This window comes from Vanacampus margaritifer, chromosome 8 (assembly GCF_051991255.1).
Source record: "Vanacampus margaritifer isolate UIUO_Vmar chromosome 8, RoL_Vmar_1.0, whole genome shotgun sequence".
Classification (NCBI taxonomy): Eukaryota; Metazoa; Chordata; class Actinopteri; order Syngnathiformes; family Syngnathidae; genus Vanacampus; species Vanacampus margaritifer.
Window position 1 is genome coordinate 23,087,186 of NC_135439.1, and position 20,786 is coordinate 23,107,971.

The window sequence follows — 20,786 nt, forward strand, 5'->3', positions numbered from 1 at the left end:
TTGCAAGTATATAACGCATGGAAAACTGTTGCATTCCATTGTTGTCACCCTACAAGGAAACTTGAATGTGAGTAACCTAAAAAAAGATGCTTGTTGGGTTTGTCTGAATACTTGTGAGAGCTGTTAGTGCGGTGCATGATAATGACATTTTATTTGTAGCAGGAATGACACCTCTGAGATGGAAAGAATAGTACCACAAAAGCAAGTGTTAATGGAAGTGAAGAATGAGGTGTTGTTGCAATGTGTCACCTATGTCACTCACTCGTGGTCCAACTAATAAGAGCTACAGTGCGTACACTCTGTCAACAATAAATGGAAATTATTTTTATTTCTAGCATCATTTTAAATTGTGTGACAAGGGTTAGAATGCTGAGAAATGCAAAAAAGCACAGTTTACACTTTTATGGGGTTGTTAATGTCTGTTCTGCTTGTTTAATTAAAATAGAAGAGATGAATCTTTGCCATTGATAACTTGAGAACTGCCTCCCCTTTCAATTGGACTCAAATGTATTCACAGAGCACATTTAAAAACAATAGTTGACCAGTGTACTTGGCAATAAAATTATTTACAAACATAAGTTGAGCAGCAGTTCGTGTCCATGCTGAACCTCGCTGAGGGAACACTGAAAATGGATTTAAACTGCTGCAATAAAACAGAAAGGGCAATAACACTGTATTTGTTGTTCATGAATGTAAATTGATAAAAAGGGAGCCAACAAAATGGGTGCTGATACTTCTCTTGTTGTGTGTTACAGTATTATTATGAAGGTGCACCCACATTGTTCAATTGTATTTGTACAGCTGCTCTGAATTGAACAGTTGGGCATCAACCTTGAATTATATACAGTTTGCAATTAGATGTTAATGTTGGGGAAATATAGGCTTCTAAAGTCATACAAAAATCCAGATGGTACACCGCCCTGCATCATATGAGACGTCCATATTAAACATCAGCTCAGTCAGCATTTTAAATGCTGAATTAGACTCCACAATGTTTGTTTGTTTTTTTTTACAGTGTAATGCTACCAAAACCCAAGGGTACGAGGGATGGTAAAGAGGAAGTGTGATGCTGGTGACCAAGAAATAAAAATTGAACTAACGATGACACAACTGTAGAATAACGATGAACGCAGTTAAGACATTTGGTAACTTTTTTTTCTTTTCTTTTTTAAAACAGACATCAAAACTCTTTATCAGTGGGGGATAAAGATTTTACCAGACCCAGCACGCATTTATAAATAAATGTATGTATTTTAATTTATTACAAAAAGGCATAAAATATATATGATTTATTCTTATTTATTACTAGAACTTTAGACATACATCTGTCATGGAAAGCTTTCTACAATGTCACACCAGATGTTGGTTGGTTGCACCTAGGGGTGGGCGATAATCATCGTCATCGATATTATCGTCAACTTGGCTTTCACGATGTCCAATTTTACATTATTGAGTTTTAATACTATCTCTGGGTGGCTCAATTGATTGGCTGCAAAGGAGGAGGAAGTGATGATCATTTGGCAAATCAGCGTGCATAGAGGGCAGAGGAGGATGTCATACGTCTTCATTCTGCTAATCAGTGGGCAGGATTCAGTTACGTGATTTGGCGGCGCCAACCACGAGGAAGACGGGACGGACGTGTTTACAAGTGACAACATGGAATCAAAGTCTCGTTTTAGTGACTAATTCAATTAAAACTTAGCAAGACTTAAGTCGATGTCCCTAGCCTGGAAATTATTTGGGGTTGACAAGACCTAAATAACATCGAAACATGTGCCGGAAAACATTCGCTGTAAAAAGCACTTCTGTTCCACCACGGACCGTATTGAGGATTACGTGACTTTGTGACTCCACAAGTATGACTACCGCTCAAGAAAAGATAAGTAAAGCAGCCTAACACAATCAGAAAACCCTCACTGCATTGACCTAACACACACTGTCATTGACAAAGCAAGTAAATGTTGGCGATGCCTCACGAATGCCGTCGTTATTCAAGCGGGTAAAAGTTGACCGGATGTTCCATACTGGCTTAATATTTAGTTTTTACATGCTTGTACTCCGTATCATATCTACATTTGCGACTCATGTGTATTATGTGCTGCTGCAATGCGGCTGCATTTGTTGTCATTACAATATATGCAGGGTGCTGGCTCTTTCTTACAGTACTGTACAGTATATTCGTTCTATCACCATCAAATCACCATATATCAAAGAAATACAACATGACGTCTAAATACGGCCACTACATACCAGTTGCTAAAAGGGTAACTTTTTTACATAGTTGCGAGACAGTACAAACCTGATAGATGCTCTCATGGGTTAATTGACTGGCTTGTGGATGATACAAACTCCTATCTTTAAATGTATTTCAAAATACAAATCCCCCAAAAAAAAAATATTTTTGGCCGCACCACATGATAATTCAGAAAATGGGCATCATAGGACAAACTTTTCTGTCAATGACCCATATAACAATATGACATCCACTGTCACAGACTATCAGATCAAACTATTTGTGTGTCTGCTAAAGAAAAATACACAGCAGGTCAGCAGGCTGCCGTGCATTTTTTCATTAGCTTTTTGAATGCAAAACATTGGATGCATATTGCGCAAGTGGTCGTAATGCTGTCGATGGTCTGTGTGTGACATCAACGCAAATCTGCAACTGAATTAAAGCTCAGGATTCCCATAACATGTGATTCTAATTCTAAATAGAAGAGGGGGCTGTTGATCAGTAAACAGTTTTGACTGGAGAGAAGTAAAAAATAAATAAATAAATAAAAAGCATATTAAAAATTTAGATGATCTAGATCTTTTACTGTATCGGCGAGGTTCTGCAGAAATATATTTTTAAGGGTTCAAAGAATGATTTTTGCTAACACTATTGATATTTTGGTGATATTTATTGGATAGTGACCACAAGAACTACTTTGAATTATGTTACAGGTAGACAGTGTGACTCACCAGTAGATTGGCCTTCTCTTGCTCTTCCCGGGCTTTCCCTTTCTCAGTGATGAGCGAAGGGCTCAGATCATCCAACCCTACCGTCACTGCAGTCTCTCTATCCCTTTGAGCCAGTCTGGCCAACTGCTCCTGCACCAGCGCCTGCTGATTCTCAAAGCTAAATTCAGAAAGATAACTCATAATTAGATCATCTACAGCTAGATAGTGTGGATGGATCAATCGATAGATGGATAACACTTACTTTCTACGAATTTCTTCCTGTAGTTCTGTGGTGGAGGACCCTGGTGATTTTAAACCTGGAAACCAAAAAGGAAAAATACAATGTCACTTCCTTCTTTTAAAACAAACTTACAAGAAGAAACAACTACTAAAACAAACTGAGGAAACATAGATAATACAGTATCACTGACAACAACGTACTTGATGTTTTGTGGTTGTCTTGCTTAGTTGGCGGTCTCTTGGAGCTGCAAGACCCCTGAGCATCCCTCATTCGCCCGAGAACATGCTCTGACAGCTGGAAAACAGTTTCAATCACAGGAATCAATGATGATGATGCCATCTATTTGCACTACTGTGTTTCTGTTTTTATTTAACTATAGGCTACATAAGTATTTTTTGTGATACATATTATTTATATATGTGTATTGCTGCTAGTAATGCTGTGAATTTCCCTACTGTAGGATAAATAAAGGTGTATCTTATCTTATCTTAAATTACTGGCCACCTAAGACCTTATTAAATCCAAAGGAAAAATTTGACTTGCCTAGTAAAATAATGTATTTCAAAAAAACATTTTGTGGAAATTTTAAGACATTATATGCAAATTTGCACACACCAACACAATTTCAACATGGCAAGCCTTGTATTGCTGCTTCTTGTCCGATCTTCTCAACAATATTATGCACATCAGTGTCAGCCCTCATTAGTTAGCAGGAGTTTTCTGCTCATCTCTACTCTCACCATACAAACTAAAATCAATCCATTTTGCCTCCATTAATGTAGAAGCTGTCAAAATGTGTTTGCCGTCTATTTTTTCCCAAGCTGTTGCACACTGTTCCCAGTGACTCAAACAAGATGTTATTCTTACCAGAATGAAATTAATACTTTTTTTTAACAAGAAAACATGAAAAGGGGGAAAAACAGCAAGTGTGTTATTCCTGCTCTAATTGTGTGTGGTCAGGTGCACTTCAGATAACAAACACAGTACGCCATTCACGAAAAGGATGTCAGGTGGTAATACCAATACCGACCTATGGGAGCCAATGTTGTGCCACAGGGCACCCAGACTGGAAAAAGAAGAAAAACAAAGAAAGAGAAGATACTAGTAACTTTCAGCTTATTTGGTAACGAGGAAGCAGTTGAAAAGTCTTTTCTTTGTCATTTTTCTTGTGCATTATGTAGCCAAGGTAAATAAGGGTACCCAAAATACTATAAAACTAATTTTGGTATGACACAGTGCAGTTTTAAACCACAGCAAACTGTCCAGCCATCCATTTCCGCTTAACCTCCTCGGTTTGCTGGTTAGCCTGAGTTTGGTGTGGAAACAACTCCACAATATATATTCCAAACAATGTTACATTCTTTCAGTGTGTAGGAGGGGGAGGAGACTAAAATAAGAACATACATACACAGCCATCAATGTGTCTCAAGACATCTTAAGTTATGTCTTAAGACATATTTTTGAGACGTCTTGAGATGTCTTCTAAAGTCAAGACATGTCTATAAGATGTGTCTAAATACATGTATTGAGACGTCTTGATAAATCAAGATGTCTATAAGACATGTCTATAGACTTGAGTCTTAAGATGCCCTAAGATGTCTTGGAAATATGAATGTCTTGAGATGTCTCAAGATTATCTTAAGATGTCTGTAGATGTCTTCACACGTCTGAAGAGGTCTTCAAACGTATAAAGATGTATTTTACGGTATCACTATCTTACTGTTCCTCTTTATATTTAACATTTTATTATCTGTACTTTTGTCAGTTAAGACTGTGTCTCAATAAACAGCGAAGGCTTGCGAGGATGCGCGCATTGCAAGTGATGACATTTCGTCGGGTCTCTTTCAAGACTGCAAAACATTGCCAAGAGTGTTTGCCAGAACCTTATCACCCATTTCTATGCTTGCAAACCGTTTTTATAGTCGCAAAGAATTTTTTTTTAACATGTTCAAAATTTGATGGCGACAAGAAAAACTGAGAATAAAAATGGTTTCAGAAGCTGAACGTCTTTGCAACGTTTTGCAGTCTTGAATGAAACCTGACGAAAATAAACCCTAGCAAGCCTGAGTTGCTGAGTGAGACATGGACTTAAATGACAAAAGTTATACAATGTTAAATTTAACTGATCAAGCGGAACAGTGAATCGTGATACCATAAAAGACATTTAATCCTCACTAATGACTAATGTCAAAAAAGAATGAAAAGCCATGTTACACAGTATATACAGAATACTAATGTTTGTTACTACCGAACATATTTGGTGAGCATACATTAATTTGCAACCTGCTACTTGTAGTTGATTGTTATTTTGTAATTACAGTATTTTGATTGAGGCAGAACCAAGAAAGAAATTTAACAATCAACACATTCAAATTTAACATGTATTTAATCGCAACATTTTCAACCGTTTGAACACAGAGAATCCAACAAGATGTTTTTCTCCCTACCTTGTAACTGGACACATTGAAAGCAAGGTGAAACTGGATCTAACCCTAAAAACTTTGATACGCATTCACAATAATAACAATAACAACGACAACGATAATAACAACAGTAATAATAATAATAATATATCTAACGAGAATCAAAGCAAAACAAGTTTGATTAAAAGAAAGTGAGAAAAATACAAATATTAGATATTTGGGCTCCCCTATCTCTGGGGTCGAAGTCACTGAAGTGGTTGGAAAGCTTCTCGGTGGCAGGGCCTCGGGGGTGGATGAGATCCGCCCGGAGTTCCTAAAGGCTCTGGATGTTGTGGGGCTGTCGTGGTTGGCACGTCTCTGAAGCATTGCGTGGACACCGGGGACAGTGCCTCTGGATTGGCAGACCGGGGTGGTGGCCTCCCTTTTTAAGAAGGGGGACCAGAGGGTGTGTTCCAACTTTAGAGGGATCACACTCCTCAGCCTCCCAGGTAAGGTCTATTCAGGGGTGCTGGAGAGGAGGGTCCGTCGGGAAGTCGAATCTCGGATTCAGGAGGGGCAGTGTGGTTTTCGTCCAGGCCGTGGAACAGTGGATCAGCTCTACACCCTCAGCAGGGTTCTCGAGGGTGCGTGGGAGTTCGCCCAACCAGTCCACATGTGCTTTGTGGACTTGGAGAAGGCGTTTGACCGTGTCCATCGGGGAGTCCTGTGGGGGGTGCTTCGGGAGTATGGGGTACCGGGCCCCCTGATACGGGCTATTCGGTCCCTGTACGACCGATTTCAGAGTTTGGTCCGCATTGCTGACAGTAAGTCTAATTTGTTTCCTGTGAGGGTTGGGCTCCGCCAAGGTTGCCCTTTGTCACCGATTCTGTTCATAACTTTTATGGACAGAATTTCTAGGCGTAGCCGAAGCGTTGAGGGGGTCCGGTGTGGTAGCCTCAACATTGCAGCTTTGCTTTTTGCAGATGATGTGGTGCTGTTGGCTTCTTCAAGCCGTGATCTCCAGCTCTCACTGGAGCGGTTCGCAGCCGAGTGTGAAGCGGTTGGGATGAGGATCAGCACCTCCAAATCCGAGACCATGGTCCTCAGTCGGAAAAGGGTGGAGTGCCCTCTCTGGGTCGGGGATGAGATCCTGCCTCAAGTGGAGGAGTTCAAGTATCTTGGGGTCTTGTTCACGAGTGAGGGTAGGTTAGAGCGGGAGATCGACAGGAGGATCGGTGCAGCGTCTGCAGTGATGCGGACGCCGTATCGATCCATTGTGGTGAAGAAGGAGCTGAGCCGAAAGGCAAAGCTCTCCATTTACCGGTCGATCTACGTTCCTGCCCTCACCTATGGTCACGAGCTGTGGGTCGTGACCGAAAGAACAGGATCCCGGATACAAGCGGCCGAAATTAGTTTCCTCCGCAGGGTAGCCGGCTTCTCCCTTAGAGATAGGGTGAGAAGCTCGGTCATCCGGGAGGGACTCAACGTCGAGCCGCTACTCCACGTTGAGAGGAACCAGTTGAGGTGGCTCGGGCATCTGGTTCGGATGCCTCCTGGACGCCTCCCTGGGTCGGTGTTCCGGGCATGTCCTACTGGCGGGAGGCCCCGGGGACGACCTAGGACACGCTGGAGAGACTACGTCTCTCGGCTGGCCTGGGAACACCTTGGGATCCCGTCGGAGGAGCTGGGTGAAGTGGCTAGGGAGAGGGAAGTCTGGGCTTTCCTGCTAAAGCTGCCACCCCCGCGACCCGACCCCGGATAAGCAGAATTGAAGACGAAACGAAAAAAAAAAGAAGATATTTGTAAATATAAAAATGCAACAAATAATTATTCAAAAAAATGTGCAGAAAATACAAAGTAGTCAAAAATAAACATTTTAGACAAAAAAAATTAGAGAGGACACATGAGAAACTAATATACAATATTATCAACTGCAAAAATACAAAATATTACACAAAATAGCTTAAAATACACACAATACACATATATTACATATAAGAAACAACAATCACGTGCTGTCAGCATCAGTTCAGACGATTGTTTTTTCTCTTAATATTGCTCACACTTTTCACACTTCACTGTAACATAAGAAACAATCACTCAACAACAGTTACGTGTATTGGCTTTTATAAAAAAAAATATATATGAACAAATACCTACTCTTATACTGATTCTTCAATCTTCACTCTAAATTCAACCTATAAAATATCTGTATGTGAGCAGTAGAACACAAGAAATAATGAATCATTTTGTCAACAACAGTTCATAATACTGGCTTTTGTTTTGAGAAATACTTACTACTAATACTGCATCTTCATACTTCACCGTAACTTCAAAATAACCTGTATAACACACACACACAAAATGAATTAATCACATCAGTTCAGCCTACTAACACAAGTTATGAGTCATTCGAGTTTCTCTGAGAAATTAATATACAATATTATCAACTGCAAAATTATACAATATTACACAAAATAACAAAATACAGTACAAATTAAAAAATACTTATATTACATAAAAGAAACAACAATCACATACCGTCAACATCAGTTCAGACAACTGGCTTCTCTCAGATGTTACTCACACTCTCCAAACCTCAATGTAACATAAGAAACAATCACTCACTCCAGAAAAAAAAGAAAAAAAGAAAAGAAACAATCACTCAACAACAGTTACGTGTATTGGCTTTTATAAAAAAAAATATATATGAACAAATACCTACTCTTATACTGATTATTCAATCTTCACTCTAACTTCAACCTATAAAATATATGTGTGCAGCAGAACACATGAAAAAGTTTTTGATTTCCTCGCTGCTGCCTCGGCTCGAAAACCACGTACGTAACCACAAGAATTGAAATTTGTTCGTTGTTCGTGTTGTAGCCCACGGTAAAGCTATAGAAATACTCACTTTTACACTGAACTAGCATACTGTACCTAGTTAGCGAACAGCCACGGTGGTGCTTTGACAAACTTTTTTCAACACACGACACTGCTGCAACAGTGATGGCAGCTGTACCTTGCACTTTGTTATCCCGGGGTTTTTGCAAGATACACAGTACGAAGAAAAAATTCCTTTACTCACCTTTCCATTCGCCGTATAGTTGTCGTCTGGATTGTCGAACAGCATGAAAAACAAAAGAAAAAACGCTACCTCCTTGAAGCATCTGACGATCATCAGATGTCGTCCGACGTCCAACTCCCCTCGCACGCGTGCGTGCGTGTGTCGAAATTTAATTTAAAATGTAATTTAATTTAATAGTTTGACGTTTTGAATTTGTTTGATTGTGTTTTGTTTTGTTCTCAAATATCTATGGTATTTCATGGCACTTTAAAAACAACAACAACTTTATTTCACTTCCAGTTTATCTTCATCTTATTTTGAGAGTATTTATATCACCATATCCTGTTCCATGTGAAGCAACATTGCTTGTTTGTTCATAACTTGTTTAGTTAATTATTCTTAGTTTGTACCATAATAATTCCATTACACAAGACTCTAAATTATAAATAGTGTAAGTTAATTATTAGGGGTGGGGGGTCATTTAATTTTTATTTGACACTCCAATAACATTATATAAGGTTTTACAGCAAAATATCAATAGATCATTATCATCATAATACTGCCATTGAAACAAGATTAGCTTGACCATTTCTTCGAATCATCCATATCATGTCTCAAGACACCTTAAGATGTGCGTGTCTTAAGTCAAAGGAAATATGTATTAAGCTGTCCTAAGACATTCAATGTCTTCAAGACACAAACATCTCTTTTGGGGGCAACCCATGTGCTGCTTCTGTCATGATACCATGTCTCAAGACATCTTACGATCTGCATGAAAATATGATTTAAGATGTCTTAAGATATTCATTGTCTTCAAGACACAAAATCTGTTTGGGGGGCATCCCATGTGCTGCTCTGTCAAGGACAGACAAGGTCTTTAAATGTTTGTCTTAAGATGTCTTGATATTCCAAAATGTCTTGAGATGTCTTGATTGATTTTGCTTATTAAGACATCTTATGACATCTTGAGACACATTGATGGCTGAGTATGTATTCGTTGTTTTCTGTCACTAAAATACAAACGAAATTTCTATTCATAACAACTCCATAAATAAACATAAATCACATACAGAAGCAAATGACCTAAATGGTGATTGCTTGCTCCATTTTGTGCTCAGCGTCAGCTTAAAACACAATTACACTGTACACTTATTTTTGTTTTGATTCTGAAAACATAATTCGGCTACTGCTCAGTACAGAGAATAGGGCCAACATCCCCCCACCAAATAATCATAATTGCATAATGGATAATAAATAATATTCATTTTGCATATCTTCACCTGCACGGCTGAACTGATTTTACCATATTAAATACATCAAAGGTATTACCTAGTATCAAATTGCATCCTTGGAATTTTCTGTATGCAGCCCTTGGAAGTGTGATTTTGCACACTACTGAACCAGTACAGTAAAACATTGTAAAACCTTTATTCGCCCCTTTATTTATAGACGTGCTTAATGTTTTAGCAAACAAACTGCAAACGTTCCCACTTAATCATATTAATAATAATAGTACAATGCGCACGTAATGTAGGTCAAAGACAGTTTACTTCCACTACATGGCAATCTTAGCTTGACCGCGTCATTTGTAGTGTCAAGTAGCAAGCAGTGGGAGTCAATGACGGGGCGTCTGGGTACATATGAGCAGGTTCATGGAAGGACACAGACCCCCATCAGCTAATAATGATTAACGCCAGTCCAAAAAATAGCATAACAAAACAACGTTGACAGTTACAGTTACCTTCACTCCTTCAATAACCGTGACCTTCTCTTCTTCGTCCAGTCCGAATGACACTTTCCTCGCCGCGCTGCCATTTCCTCCCATTTCGAATCACTTATTTGTCCCACTTGGTGCGTTCCTTTTGCTTTGTTTTTAATTTCGCTTACAGGTAAACATTTATTTGAGAGACAGCGGCTTCACACAGTCGCCCGCTACCGCTGGTCAAAACGGTCCAATCAAGGTCACTGTGCCCCGCACTATTCTCAAAGCTAATTGGTTGGATGAAATAATTATGACGTTTTTGCGCATCACGTGAAGAAGGGGAAGACGGGAAATGTATTCTACAACTGTAGTCTACTACTTTCTCAGTACCGTTTTGTACAGGTAACGTTCGGGTTTGTTTGTTTTTTGTTTCCAGTAGTTAATTCAACACTATTCATTCAATATTTTTCAATAAGTATTTCCTAATTTCGTTATTAAAAATATTAAATATTTTTAGTGATGGTAAACTTGGTTTCGTTCGTTGGCAACAATACATCTCCAAGTCATTACAATTTTTTTTTTATCATGAGTGAAGTGAATCTACTTTGACTTTTTGAACTACAATATTCTACTTTATGGAACTTTGGAGGGAAAAGCAAAGCATGAAATTGTCACTGTTCAGTATGAAGTATGAATTTTCCAATTATTGCATTTATAATATTGTAATTAAAGAAACATTTGAAATATTCATTAGAGACCATTGAGAATTATGATAATTTTTATTCTGTATATAGCATGGAGTCGTTTGACAGGAAAGTGATTTTTACAATTTACGTACTGTAATTGGTTTTAAAGTATCTGCAAAACACTAGAGCAGAAATACTCTACACTAGTCAATGAATGCTAAAATAAAATAATGCAGCCAAGTTTGAATCTAAAATGTTGAATCAGCCAGGTCAAGAATGTATTTTTCTGTATTGTTGCTCAGAACGGATACATTCAAATGTAACCTTGAAGTGCGTTTTCAGCATACAGGTTACCATTATGAATACTATGTAATACTGCAAAGGGTGTTCAAGAACTCACACAACCAACAATGATTTGTGGAAACAAATACAAGGCAGCTTTTGCCCTGGACAAAAAAAGAAAAAGTTGGGCATTTCAGGTGAAGAAGATAACAGATGGCACCATGAAGGTGTTAAAACGACTGACACTTTCATTATATGTATAGGTGATGTGTTCAGGAGTAGAAATATCATAGCTGATAATTTTTCAGTGTCAGTAGACAACTCAAGATGCTATAAACTGAACCAGAGAATGTTTTTTCAATCTTCTTTCTTTTTTCACAGCTACACACAACACTTTCACTTGTTAACACAACAGCAATTAGTTCAAAAGGTAAAACATACCTGTCAAAATCACACAACATTGCCGTGTATACTGAGAAATGGCAGTTTAGGACATACGGTTAATACCTGGTAGAAGATTACAGTTACTGAAACATTTCAGTGGGAATGTACAAATGATACTCCGTGTCACTGAAATTGTTAAGACTGTTGTAATGACAAAATCTTCCTCACTGAGGACAAAGCTATTGCTGAAGAAAAGTGGAATGAGAGAAGATGTGCTGAGAAAAAAAAATCAACTTGAGCGAGGAGCAACAGCAGCAGGGCACACTGGCAACAGTGTTTAAAAAGAAAAAACAGTCAATAAGTCAGGGTCCGCAAGATAAATGGATCGAAAAAGGTCCCTCCTTACTTCTTTGTCCATATTTGTAACGCCTTGGTCTCATAGAAACACATTTACATTTTGCTCTTGACACCATTTACACACATTCAAGTCCAAATGCATGACACCAGCCCAACAAAGGAATTAGACGTTAATAGGCCTCCAATTATCAGCTTCAATGCTGTTGATGCTGCTGGATCCAAAAGGTCCCGAAACAACGTCATCCAGATACGCTCCGACCACTCCTGTACTGCTGGGACCTGAGCCGTCAAACTGGGTGGAGGAATAGTACAGGCCCTGGTCGGTGAGCTCCCTGCGGCCAATGGTTGAAGCAACAGTCGGTGGAAGGTTGACGTCGCTTTCGTCTGCCTCGTCCACCTGGGATTTGTAGGAGAACAGGATTTTGGGTTCGGAGCTGCAAGAGAGATAAGACAGGCAAACGTGTGAATATAATTTCTGAGCACTTTTGGTCTGTGAGATTCTTCTTACGTACCCAAAGAATCCTTTGAGGAATGTAACGTAGATGAGTGGCGCAAAAGCAGAGAAGTAGAGGAAGGTGGTGACATCCACACAGCTGGTTCAGAAAGAAACTAAGAGTTAGCAACACCAAATATACAGTATAATGGAAACATTTACTTCATGGCTTGTCTAACTTTTTGGGTATCAAGGATGCCTCCCCCAGCCATCAAGTGTGAAATTAAACAATACAATATATATATACATATATATATTTTTAACTTGTGGTATTTTGTCACCGACGTGTTAATATACTTTACATGAGAACTATTTTAAATTGTGGGGGGAAAAAATACGTTATGAGATCATTGCAATGGAAAAAGATGTTGAATTTGAGCTCACAATGTTTCCACTACCAATTTTTACTTATCGGTAATAATAGTGTATAATAGGGCTGGGTAAAAAATAAAAATAAAAAATAAAAAAAAGTAGAAGACTCAATATTGAATTGATTTTCCTTTTCAAGCCTGATATTGATTCATAAAACCATGAATCAATTATTTTAATATCTTTTTCTCTTAAATTCTTAGGAAAATAGAATTTTAAAGTGCCTATTTTTAAAATCTTGTTTTTCTTGAAATTACTGTTCAAATTTATTCTAATGTATTTTCTTACATTTAGAAAATACCTGATTTATTGCACTCTTAGACAATTCAGATTAGAATCTTTTCCATTTATATTTACAATTATTGAATTAGAATTATGAAAACATTTTCTTCTTATCCATACTGATGTCAATGGTTGTGTAACAGTCAGTGGTGTCCAAACTCAGGCCGGTGTCCTGCAGGTTTTGGATGTTTCCCTGCTCCAACGCACATGTTCCAATAAACAGGAACGTTGTCAGGCTTATGCAAAGCTTGCTGATGAGCTTCAGGTGTGTTGGAGAAGAGAAACATCCAAAACCTGCAGGACTCTGGCCCTCGAGGACCGAGTGTGGACACCACTGACTTAAGTGATAATAACACGTGTTAAAAATTATTTTGGAATTTAAGATTTGAGGCGTTTTTATCATGTTCTTGACATTTAAGAAGAATTGATGTTCCATAATGAATCGATATTGGACTGAAGTGAAGTGAATCAAATCAGGAAACATTTAAATAGAATGGAGCTGAACTCTTGTGAATCAAAATCGAATTAATTGAGGAAATTAGAATCAATACCCAGCACTAGTATATAGGTTGTGCAAATACCCTAATTGTGACACAAATGTGTGGAGCTATATATAGTGCTACTCACACTGGTGTATGGAAGGTGCGAATGTTTGGTGTAATGTTGCACAGGATAACAGTACCAGTACCGTACCTCGATGTTTTGGCGTCAAAAACGGCTCGGTATCAAAAAAAATTTAGCACCGGTACTTAAAAAAATAAATACGAGACAGTCCGTCAGCCCACTGAACACTGAAGCGCTTGCTGGCCGTGCATTCCTTGTTGAGAAGCATAACGAGCTAATTAAGTGTAGTTCTCGCAGGCCGTCTACTCCTCGTTGAGAAGAATGACACGCAAAGTGTGTCATACGGAACTTTTTTTTCCTTACATGGCCGACAGCCATGGCAAGCCAACCGACATGACGTTTTGTAACAAGAGCAAATGTTTTTCGCGGAGAAGCAGAAGAAAAAGCAACAATCACTCCTGGCCCTGCAGTGGACTCAAGGTGCGTTCACCGAACAGGCACACAGTAGGAAATCACAGGTATGCATAGAAAAAGCCCAGACTGACTGAGAGCGACAGGTTGTGACGCATTTTTTGACACTTCCCATAAAAAATAAGTGGAGAGTGAATTATTTTGTTCCTAGTTTGTAGTATTTGATTACGCATTCGACTAATTGGGGGCGTAATGGAGAAGATCAGAGACATGCACGCACACTCAAGCAACGTTATATTGAGTCATGGGAGTGCCACTGTATTACCAATATTTAAAACGGACATCAAATACAGTCAAATAAAGTACTTCAAGAATATGGGATGCAATGTGAAAGCACATACAGTATATACATAAATATATACAGTATGTACATTAATTAACATGAATACATCCTAATAGTTTGAATTAATAAAACAATAAAATAATTTTGCTGCTTTTGCTGATGTTTTAGATTTTTGTCGAGGTACCGTTTCAGTACCAGTATCAAGGTATTTTATGCAGGTATAGTATTGAAGTCAACATTTTGGTATCGTGACAACACTAGTTTAGTGGTGGTCGGAAGGGCCGTAGGCGCACACTGGCAACCACGCTTCCGTCAGCCTGCCACAGGGCAGCTGTGGCTACTTAAGTAGCTTATCGCCACCACATTGTGAATGTATGAGTGTATGAATAATGTATCCATTCCATTGTAAAGCGTCTTGGCTAGAAAAGCTCTATATAAATCCGATGCAATATTATCATTATTATTATTATTATATATTGTAACTCCAGATACCCAAGTTTACCACTGTATCAATACAACGCTATTTTGTTGTTAATGTTACACCGGTGCAGCGCCACCTTTCCGATTATGCCCGTTTTAAAAGCCCATGCAATATGTATTGTACATATATTTATACTAACCAGAGTCCCTCTATAATTCCTCCGCACAGAAGGGCACTGCCCAGGCCCTGGAAGAAGTTCAATAAGGACAGGATGGCACCATACACATAGAAACTCCTCTTAGCTGCATAAAGGAAGTGAAATAAAGGTTGATAAACACACTTTACCAAGACTGTTCTTTCTTCATTTCTATGGACTACATGCAATAGCCCTCAGAAGCACTTTGTTCATTCATGACAATACAACCATTTTAAAAATGTTTACATGCTGTTGTGTCAATGTTAGTTAGAGAAACCAGATTAAAAAAAAACAAAAAACTTTGGGTTCACTTCAGTTTATGTGCATTGTGCTTTAATCTTTTTGAAGGCTCATACCCGGTCATTTACTCAGCAAGGCTATAAATACTTGCCGGACATATTTATTAGGACTAGCTCATGACATTTCATGCAAAAAGCGCATTTTGCTCTAATAGCGACTCAATCCGTGCAAAGTGCCACATGAAAATGCTCATATGAGGCAACCACTGTTCCCTGAAACTAAACAGTATCGCTAGTTTTACATTTACTGGATACAAGTTTGCCAATCACTGGCATATTGAAGTGCTTCCAGGGGTTGGTGCATATCCATTCACTGCTCTACTCCATCTTACATGGCAGGGATATCCTCTCTCTCACTGGAGTTTTAGGCAAGATCACAATCAGAGAGTACACCTAGGAAAGACATGAGAGTGGTGAGTGATATATGTTTTCTATTTCTTCATTTTTCCCCCCACTAAGTACTTACCAAGAAGAAGAAGCACGAGCTGGCCAACCAGAAATGTCGGCCTCCATGTCCGTAGATATTGAAGTCCTCAGCCGACAGGTGACTGTCCGGGTAATAGATCTCTAAAGTGCCCTACAGGGGAAGCATTTTTATATACATTTTGTGTGGGTGGGGTGCTCAATCATGCTTTCACTATATATCGGACTTGAGTGGAACTGCTTAAGTTGCACTCCTCTAAGTTTGTACAAATCAGAATTTGACAAATGTTTGAGCGCTTTCATTAGTTCGTTATTCCATTTGCTCTTTAATATATACAGTGTTAAACACTCCCTTTACATTTATATTACTGTTAAGAGATGTAAATAACAAAATTAGAAAGTTAATTTCACTTGTCTTTAGATGCTGCACTGGAAACTTTTTTGTATTCCATTCTACCTGTGTGATGGAGTACGCCAGAGCAAGCACAGTAGTGATAGCCAGCACCCGCTTTATACTAGAATTACTCTCCAGATGACCTATAAATGCAAAATGAGTCACAACACAAGAGAAAAGCTGCACGTTAGCATTTTTAATAAAGGAAAATTCCACCACAATGGTGTCTAAAATATTACAATACATCAAATGCAAAGTGAAACTATACAGCAAACCGACCAAAAGCCAGTCCCAGAATGACAACACTGAGTTCAATGGCCAGTAAGAAGAAGCGGGTGATTTCCCATAATACCTTTGAAAGAAAGAAAAAGAGAGAAAGAAGCAACAAAGATCAGGAGAATGCACTGTGCTAAAATCTATCTTCTAACCTACAAAGAACAGGACCTAACTGTCAGCTGAGTTCATATTCTTAAGCATGACCTAACCATTTGTTGTTTGTTCAGCGAAACCATTGCAGTGTGTCCATGAGTGTACACATACTGCAGAATGCAGATAGATATCTGCTATCGATAAATGGTATGCGAACAATGCCACCATGTCTTTTCTCTTTTACGCAACAACCTAGCAAAGTCATGCCGAGACTCAGATCAGGCCCTCTGGCCAATATTCCATAAAAGAAGGAACGGTCTATAATGTAACAGCTGCTTCGAATTATTACACAATACAGCACCACCACCGATGGCGTCGGCTCAGAAAAACAATGTTGTAATGTTCAACTAAATTCTTCAAACGACATTCGTCAAAAACTTATTGATGAACGCTGACAAAATAAATTTACTCTAATGCAGCGACTAACAACATGCGTTACATTTAAGGCATTCAGAGGAATTTTCTACATTTTAAATTCTCTAAAAAATAGATTTTTTTTTGGGATGTTTCCATTCATACTGGTATTTCATATCTTAATAAAGTGTTAATTGATGTAGTATACCCCCCCCCCCCCAAAGTTTCCAAGAGTTTTGCACTTAAAGAGAATTTAGCAAAATCATTTGTGAGTCACACACATTTGCCTAAGTATCTCCGAGAAGGGAAGTGAAAAAGTACTTGTATATGCTGACGGACCTAACCAAAAACAGAATAAATATCATATAATTTACAAGGTTCAATTATTGCATAAGCTTAAGGAGAATTGCCCACAAGGCAATTTTCAGACTATATGGCATTCAGCCTTCAATTTCCAATGTATACAAGTTTGTGTAATTTCTACCTGCACAATCTAATAATTTCCATTAGTACATAGTAGAGCTTCCTAAAATTGAATAACGCTTAATTTAACAAAAATGTATATTTATTATTGTGGTTTGCAGTGGTGTAGAGCTGCACATTTTTTTGCCTTTCCTTACTTTGTCGATGATGGTGGCAGAGCTGGATGCACTGACAGTCATTGATACAATGGCCCGGGTGATCCCAACTGCTGCTACGACAAATACCTGAGACATACACGTTAGACGACCAAAAACATGCAGTCAGTCATCATGTGTGATAGTATCCCGTCCTTCATGTAGTATTTATATGCTCTCAGAACGACACAATCAATGGAGTGTAACATAGTGCCAGCAGGTACTAGTTAGCCCACAAGTGCATGAGTAGCCTAATGAGCTGCTCTAAAAAATAAAAAGCTCACCAGATATGGCACACTGTGACTTACTAAGAAGAGCTTAAACAGTAGAACAATGTTAACATTTATTTATAGTTAACATGGCACACATTTAATGTTCCAAATATTGTATTTAAAAAATAATAAATATAATAATAATAATAATGTTCACTAAAAAAAATGTTCTTATTAAGCCAAATCTTTCAAAAAAGGCCATTTTAGACCTGTAGTTTTAATACTGCGATATTTTTGCTTAAGTTTATCATACCGTCAGAACCTAATGTAATATCAGCCCATGCCAAGTTCCAACTTGCTTTTAAAATGTGAACAACTTTGAGGTCAACCAACATCACAAAATGTATTGCATTTTATTTTGGAGGTTCCACTTTACTCAATGCCAGATGCTTGGTTTTGAGTCTCACCAAGAGGTAAAAGGTGATGAAGATGGGGCTGGACGTGACCCGAATCTTTGCCCTTGCCGATGGCAGCTTCCACATCAGGAAAACAAAGAAGGCCACATTTGGTATGAGGAGAATGATGTCCCAGAAACGCACCCTAGAAAGGCGAGCATGAAGCCCGTTAGTGCCACCATCATCTGGATTAGTTTTTTTCTTTTGTGGTCACTTGATTACCTGGAGTCACCAACATCCTCATACAGAATTTGTAGACATTTGTGAGGCTTGCTGATGTTTGTTTCGGAATCAGGTAGCCAGGTGGGGAATGTAGACGTATTCTCCGGTGGTGGTGACGTGACGCTGCCATTGTATTGAACAGAACTAACCACAGGAGTGGCTAGCATGGTTTTCCGCCTGAGAGGGGATGTGGAAGCGCATTATATAAATACAACACAATGTATTGCAAGTAAAATATTGTAGCCCTCGGAAGAATTCACATTTGAAACCATTGTTAATACGCCACAACAATCCACACATACCAAGCAAACACCTGCTCTCACAGTATCTGCTTTAAAACATTATGCAACAACCTCTGGCGTCCGTGTGGAAGCAGTTAATACAAAAGAAAAGAAATATCAGTAGTTGTGCTCTGGTCTATCTTATTTAAGTATTACAACATATATGAAACGTACTGTCGTAAACAAACCACATGACGACTGCTTAAAGAGCTCCACTGATGTAAACGCTCCATAATGTTGATGTAATTCATTAAATACTACAACAATGTAGCGTAGTGGTCACTGTGTTTTCGACACAATGGTTAGTTAGTGGACGGGTTTTGAGACAGCGTTAATTGTTAGCCGACGCTGCTAGCTAGCATGTTAGCCAATGTTAGTGCACTTTGTAAAGTGTCATACATTCATTTAAAACAGTCATTACATAGCAATAAATATAAGGGTTTGCGTATCAGATGTTATCAAGCAGTTTCGATTGTATCGAAACAAAAGTGAAAATGCACTGCAAAAGCAACGACGCTAATCTTGCAAAACACGTCGTTTTACCTTTTCAGAAGACTCCGTTGTACTGTAAAATAAACGCTGTAGTAAAACCATATAGCTTTATCGCATGATTCACATGCTGCCCGACAAACAACACGCGTCACTCAACTGATCGATAGATCTGGACATGTTTTTCTGGCGAGTTCCGTGGTAGCTGATCATATCTCCGATTGTCATCTGACATTTTGCAGCCTCGCGGAGCAGCACATCTCGCGAGATTATACGATGACATCATGTTACGTTATGTTATAGACGGGTGAAAAAAATGGAAAGGATTTGAACGTGTTCAAATAACTGCGTAAAATAATTTATTTTGATAATAATAATTAAAAAAAATACTTATTTTAAATGTTGGAACTGTGTTTATTTATAACTGATTTCATTACAATTCATAAACAATTATACAGTAAATAAAATATTGAATCTATCTCAAACTAGACGATTTGTCATTCCACGCTTCCGCATATTATTGATGATCAAGTATCCTATCAAAATACAGTACAGTAGTGACATATTCAGTTGGAACCTGAATCTTTGGTGATTGTTCTTGGGTGTCCTGGTAACATTGTAAATTTGAGTCATGCAGAACGTTGTTTCATTTCTTACTGTATTGTAATTGCAAAAAAAAAAAAACGTTTCTAATGCACTGGAAAAAGGACATACCATATCCAAGACAGTGGCTGAAATACCTTACAAATACACTTCATCTGGAAAGGATACGATTCATTCTCTCTGATAATCTATCAACCGTTAACAAAATATGGTAACCACTCTGATTATCTTCACCTGTAACGTGATATGAGGTTTGGGTGTGTTTCTTTTTGCTCAAGTGATTTATTTATGTTGGGACAGATGGGCAGGCTGGATGGTTCTTTTTAGGTTTGTTTTTTTCTTTTTTATGTAGTTATTTTTATTTTATTTTGTATTAATATAAGCGGGCAGATACACATAATTTTCTTTACTATTGGAATTTGTACTGTACTCTATTCTCTTCTTAATAAAAATATGTTAACACAAAAATACAGTAGTTACTATTGTGTATATGTTAAATTGTTTATGTCAGAAATGTTCATTTTGACAAAAATAAAATAAGCAAACAAATGTTAAATGTATGGTTGCATGTGTTGCTATTTAAAAAAAAAACATATTTTCAATAAATATATTATCTTCATGCCGCCCGACACATAAGGCCTCCCTCCACACCACTTTTCCATTTGATCCTCTTTAGCACAACAGCCCATGATCACCACCACCTTCTTTCCTGTTCAACTCCCCTTCTCCATGTTGTTTCAATAAATAAACCCAACACAAAATAAATAAAATATATGTTGTGCATCACTATATAATACCATCCACAATCAGGGTGTCATGCAATAAAATTCACACATATCCATCCTTTCCCATCATACTCATAACA

General features: G+C 38.2%; 2 protein-coding genes across 13 annotated transcripts in view; both read right to left on the bottom strand.

The window, feature by feature from the left end:
• The window catches only part of chchd6b (coiled-coil-helix-coiled-coil-helix domain containing 6b), a 63,220-nt gene extending 52,599 nt beyond the window's left edge, over window positions 1-10,621 (bottom strand). For 3 of the 11 annotated variants that reach the window (XM_077573978.1, XM_077573977.1, XM_077573976.1), the window contains exons 1-4: window positions 10,395-10,621; window positions 3,385-3,478; window positions 3,206-3,260; window positions 2,965-3,121 (exon numbers count right to left, since the gene is read on the bottom strand). In XM_077573978.1, coding sequence (XP_077430104.1) covers window positions 2,965-3,121; window positions 3,206-3,260; window positions 3,385-3,478; window positions 10,395-10,478 — 390 coding nt within the window. In that variant the 5' untranslated portion in view covers window positions 10,479-10,621. Of the gene's footprint in view, window positions 1-2,964; window positions 3,122-3,205; window positions 3,261-3,384; window positions 3,479-4,214; window positions 4,251-7,746; window positions 7,796-7,884; window positions 7,929-8,127; window positions 9,268-10,394 lie in introns of those variants that run through there. The other 8 variants (XM_077573980.1, XM_077573981.1, XM_077573979.1 and 5 more) reach the window with 8 other exon arrangements.
• Window positions 10,622-11,115: 494 nt separating this feature from the next.
• Window positions 11,116-19,571, bottom strand: tpra1 (transmembrane protein, adipocyte asscociated 1). Of its 2 annotated transcripts, none has more exons than XM_077573861.1 (11): window positions 19,479-19,571; window positions 18,549-18,725; window positions 18,339-18,471; window positions 17,663-17,749; window positions 16,539-16,611; window positions 16,323-16,402; window positions 15,909-16,019; window positions 15,775-15,835; window positions 15,147-15,249; window positions 12,577-12,657; window positions 11,116-12,498 (listed from the first exon to the last, which is right to left on the bottom strand). In XM_077573861.1, exons 1-11 carry the CDS (start codon window positions 19,544-19,546, stop codon window positions 12,228-12,230), a joined length of 1,245 nt encoding a protein of 414 aa, XP_077429987.1. In that variant the 5' UTR covers window positions 19,547-19,571; the 3' UTR covers window positions 11,116-12,227. The 2 variants fall into 2 exon arrangements, with proteins under 2 accessions (XP_077429987.1, XP_077429989.1); XM_077573863.1 differs by having other exon boundaries at window positions 19,373-19,570.
• Between the last annotated feature and the right edge of the window lie 1,215 nt (window positions 19,572-20,786).

Coding starts and splice junctions, on each gene's coding strand:
- tpra1 (XM_077573861.1), bottom strand. CDS start 19,546: ATGACAATCGGAGATATGATCAGCTACCACGGAACTCGCCAGAAAAAC. Junction 18,726..19,478: donor ATGTCCAGATCTATCGATCA/GTTGAGTGACGC, acceptor ATCCCCTCTCAG/GCGGAAAACCATGCTAGCCA. Junction 15,250..15,774: donor AGAGAGGATATCCCTGCCAT/GTAAGATGGAGT, acceptor TCCTTTATGCAG/CTAAGAGGAGTTTCTATGTG.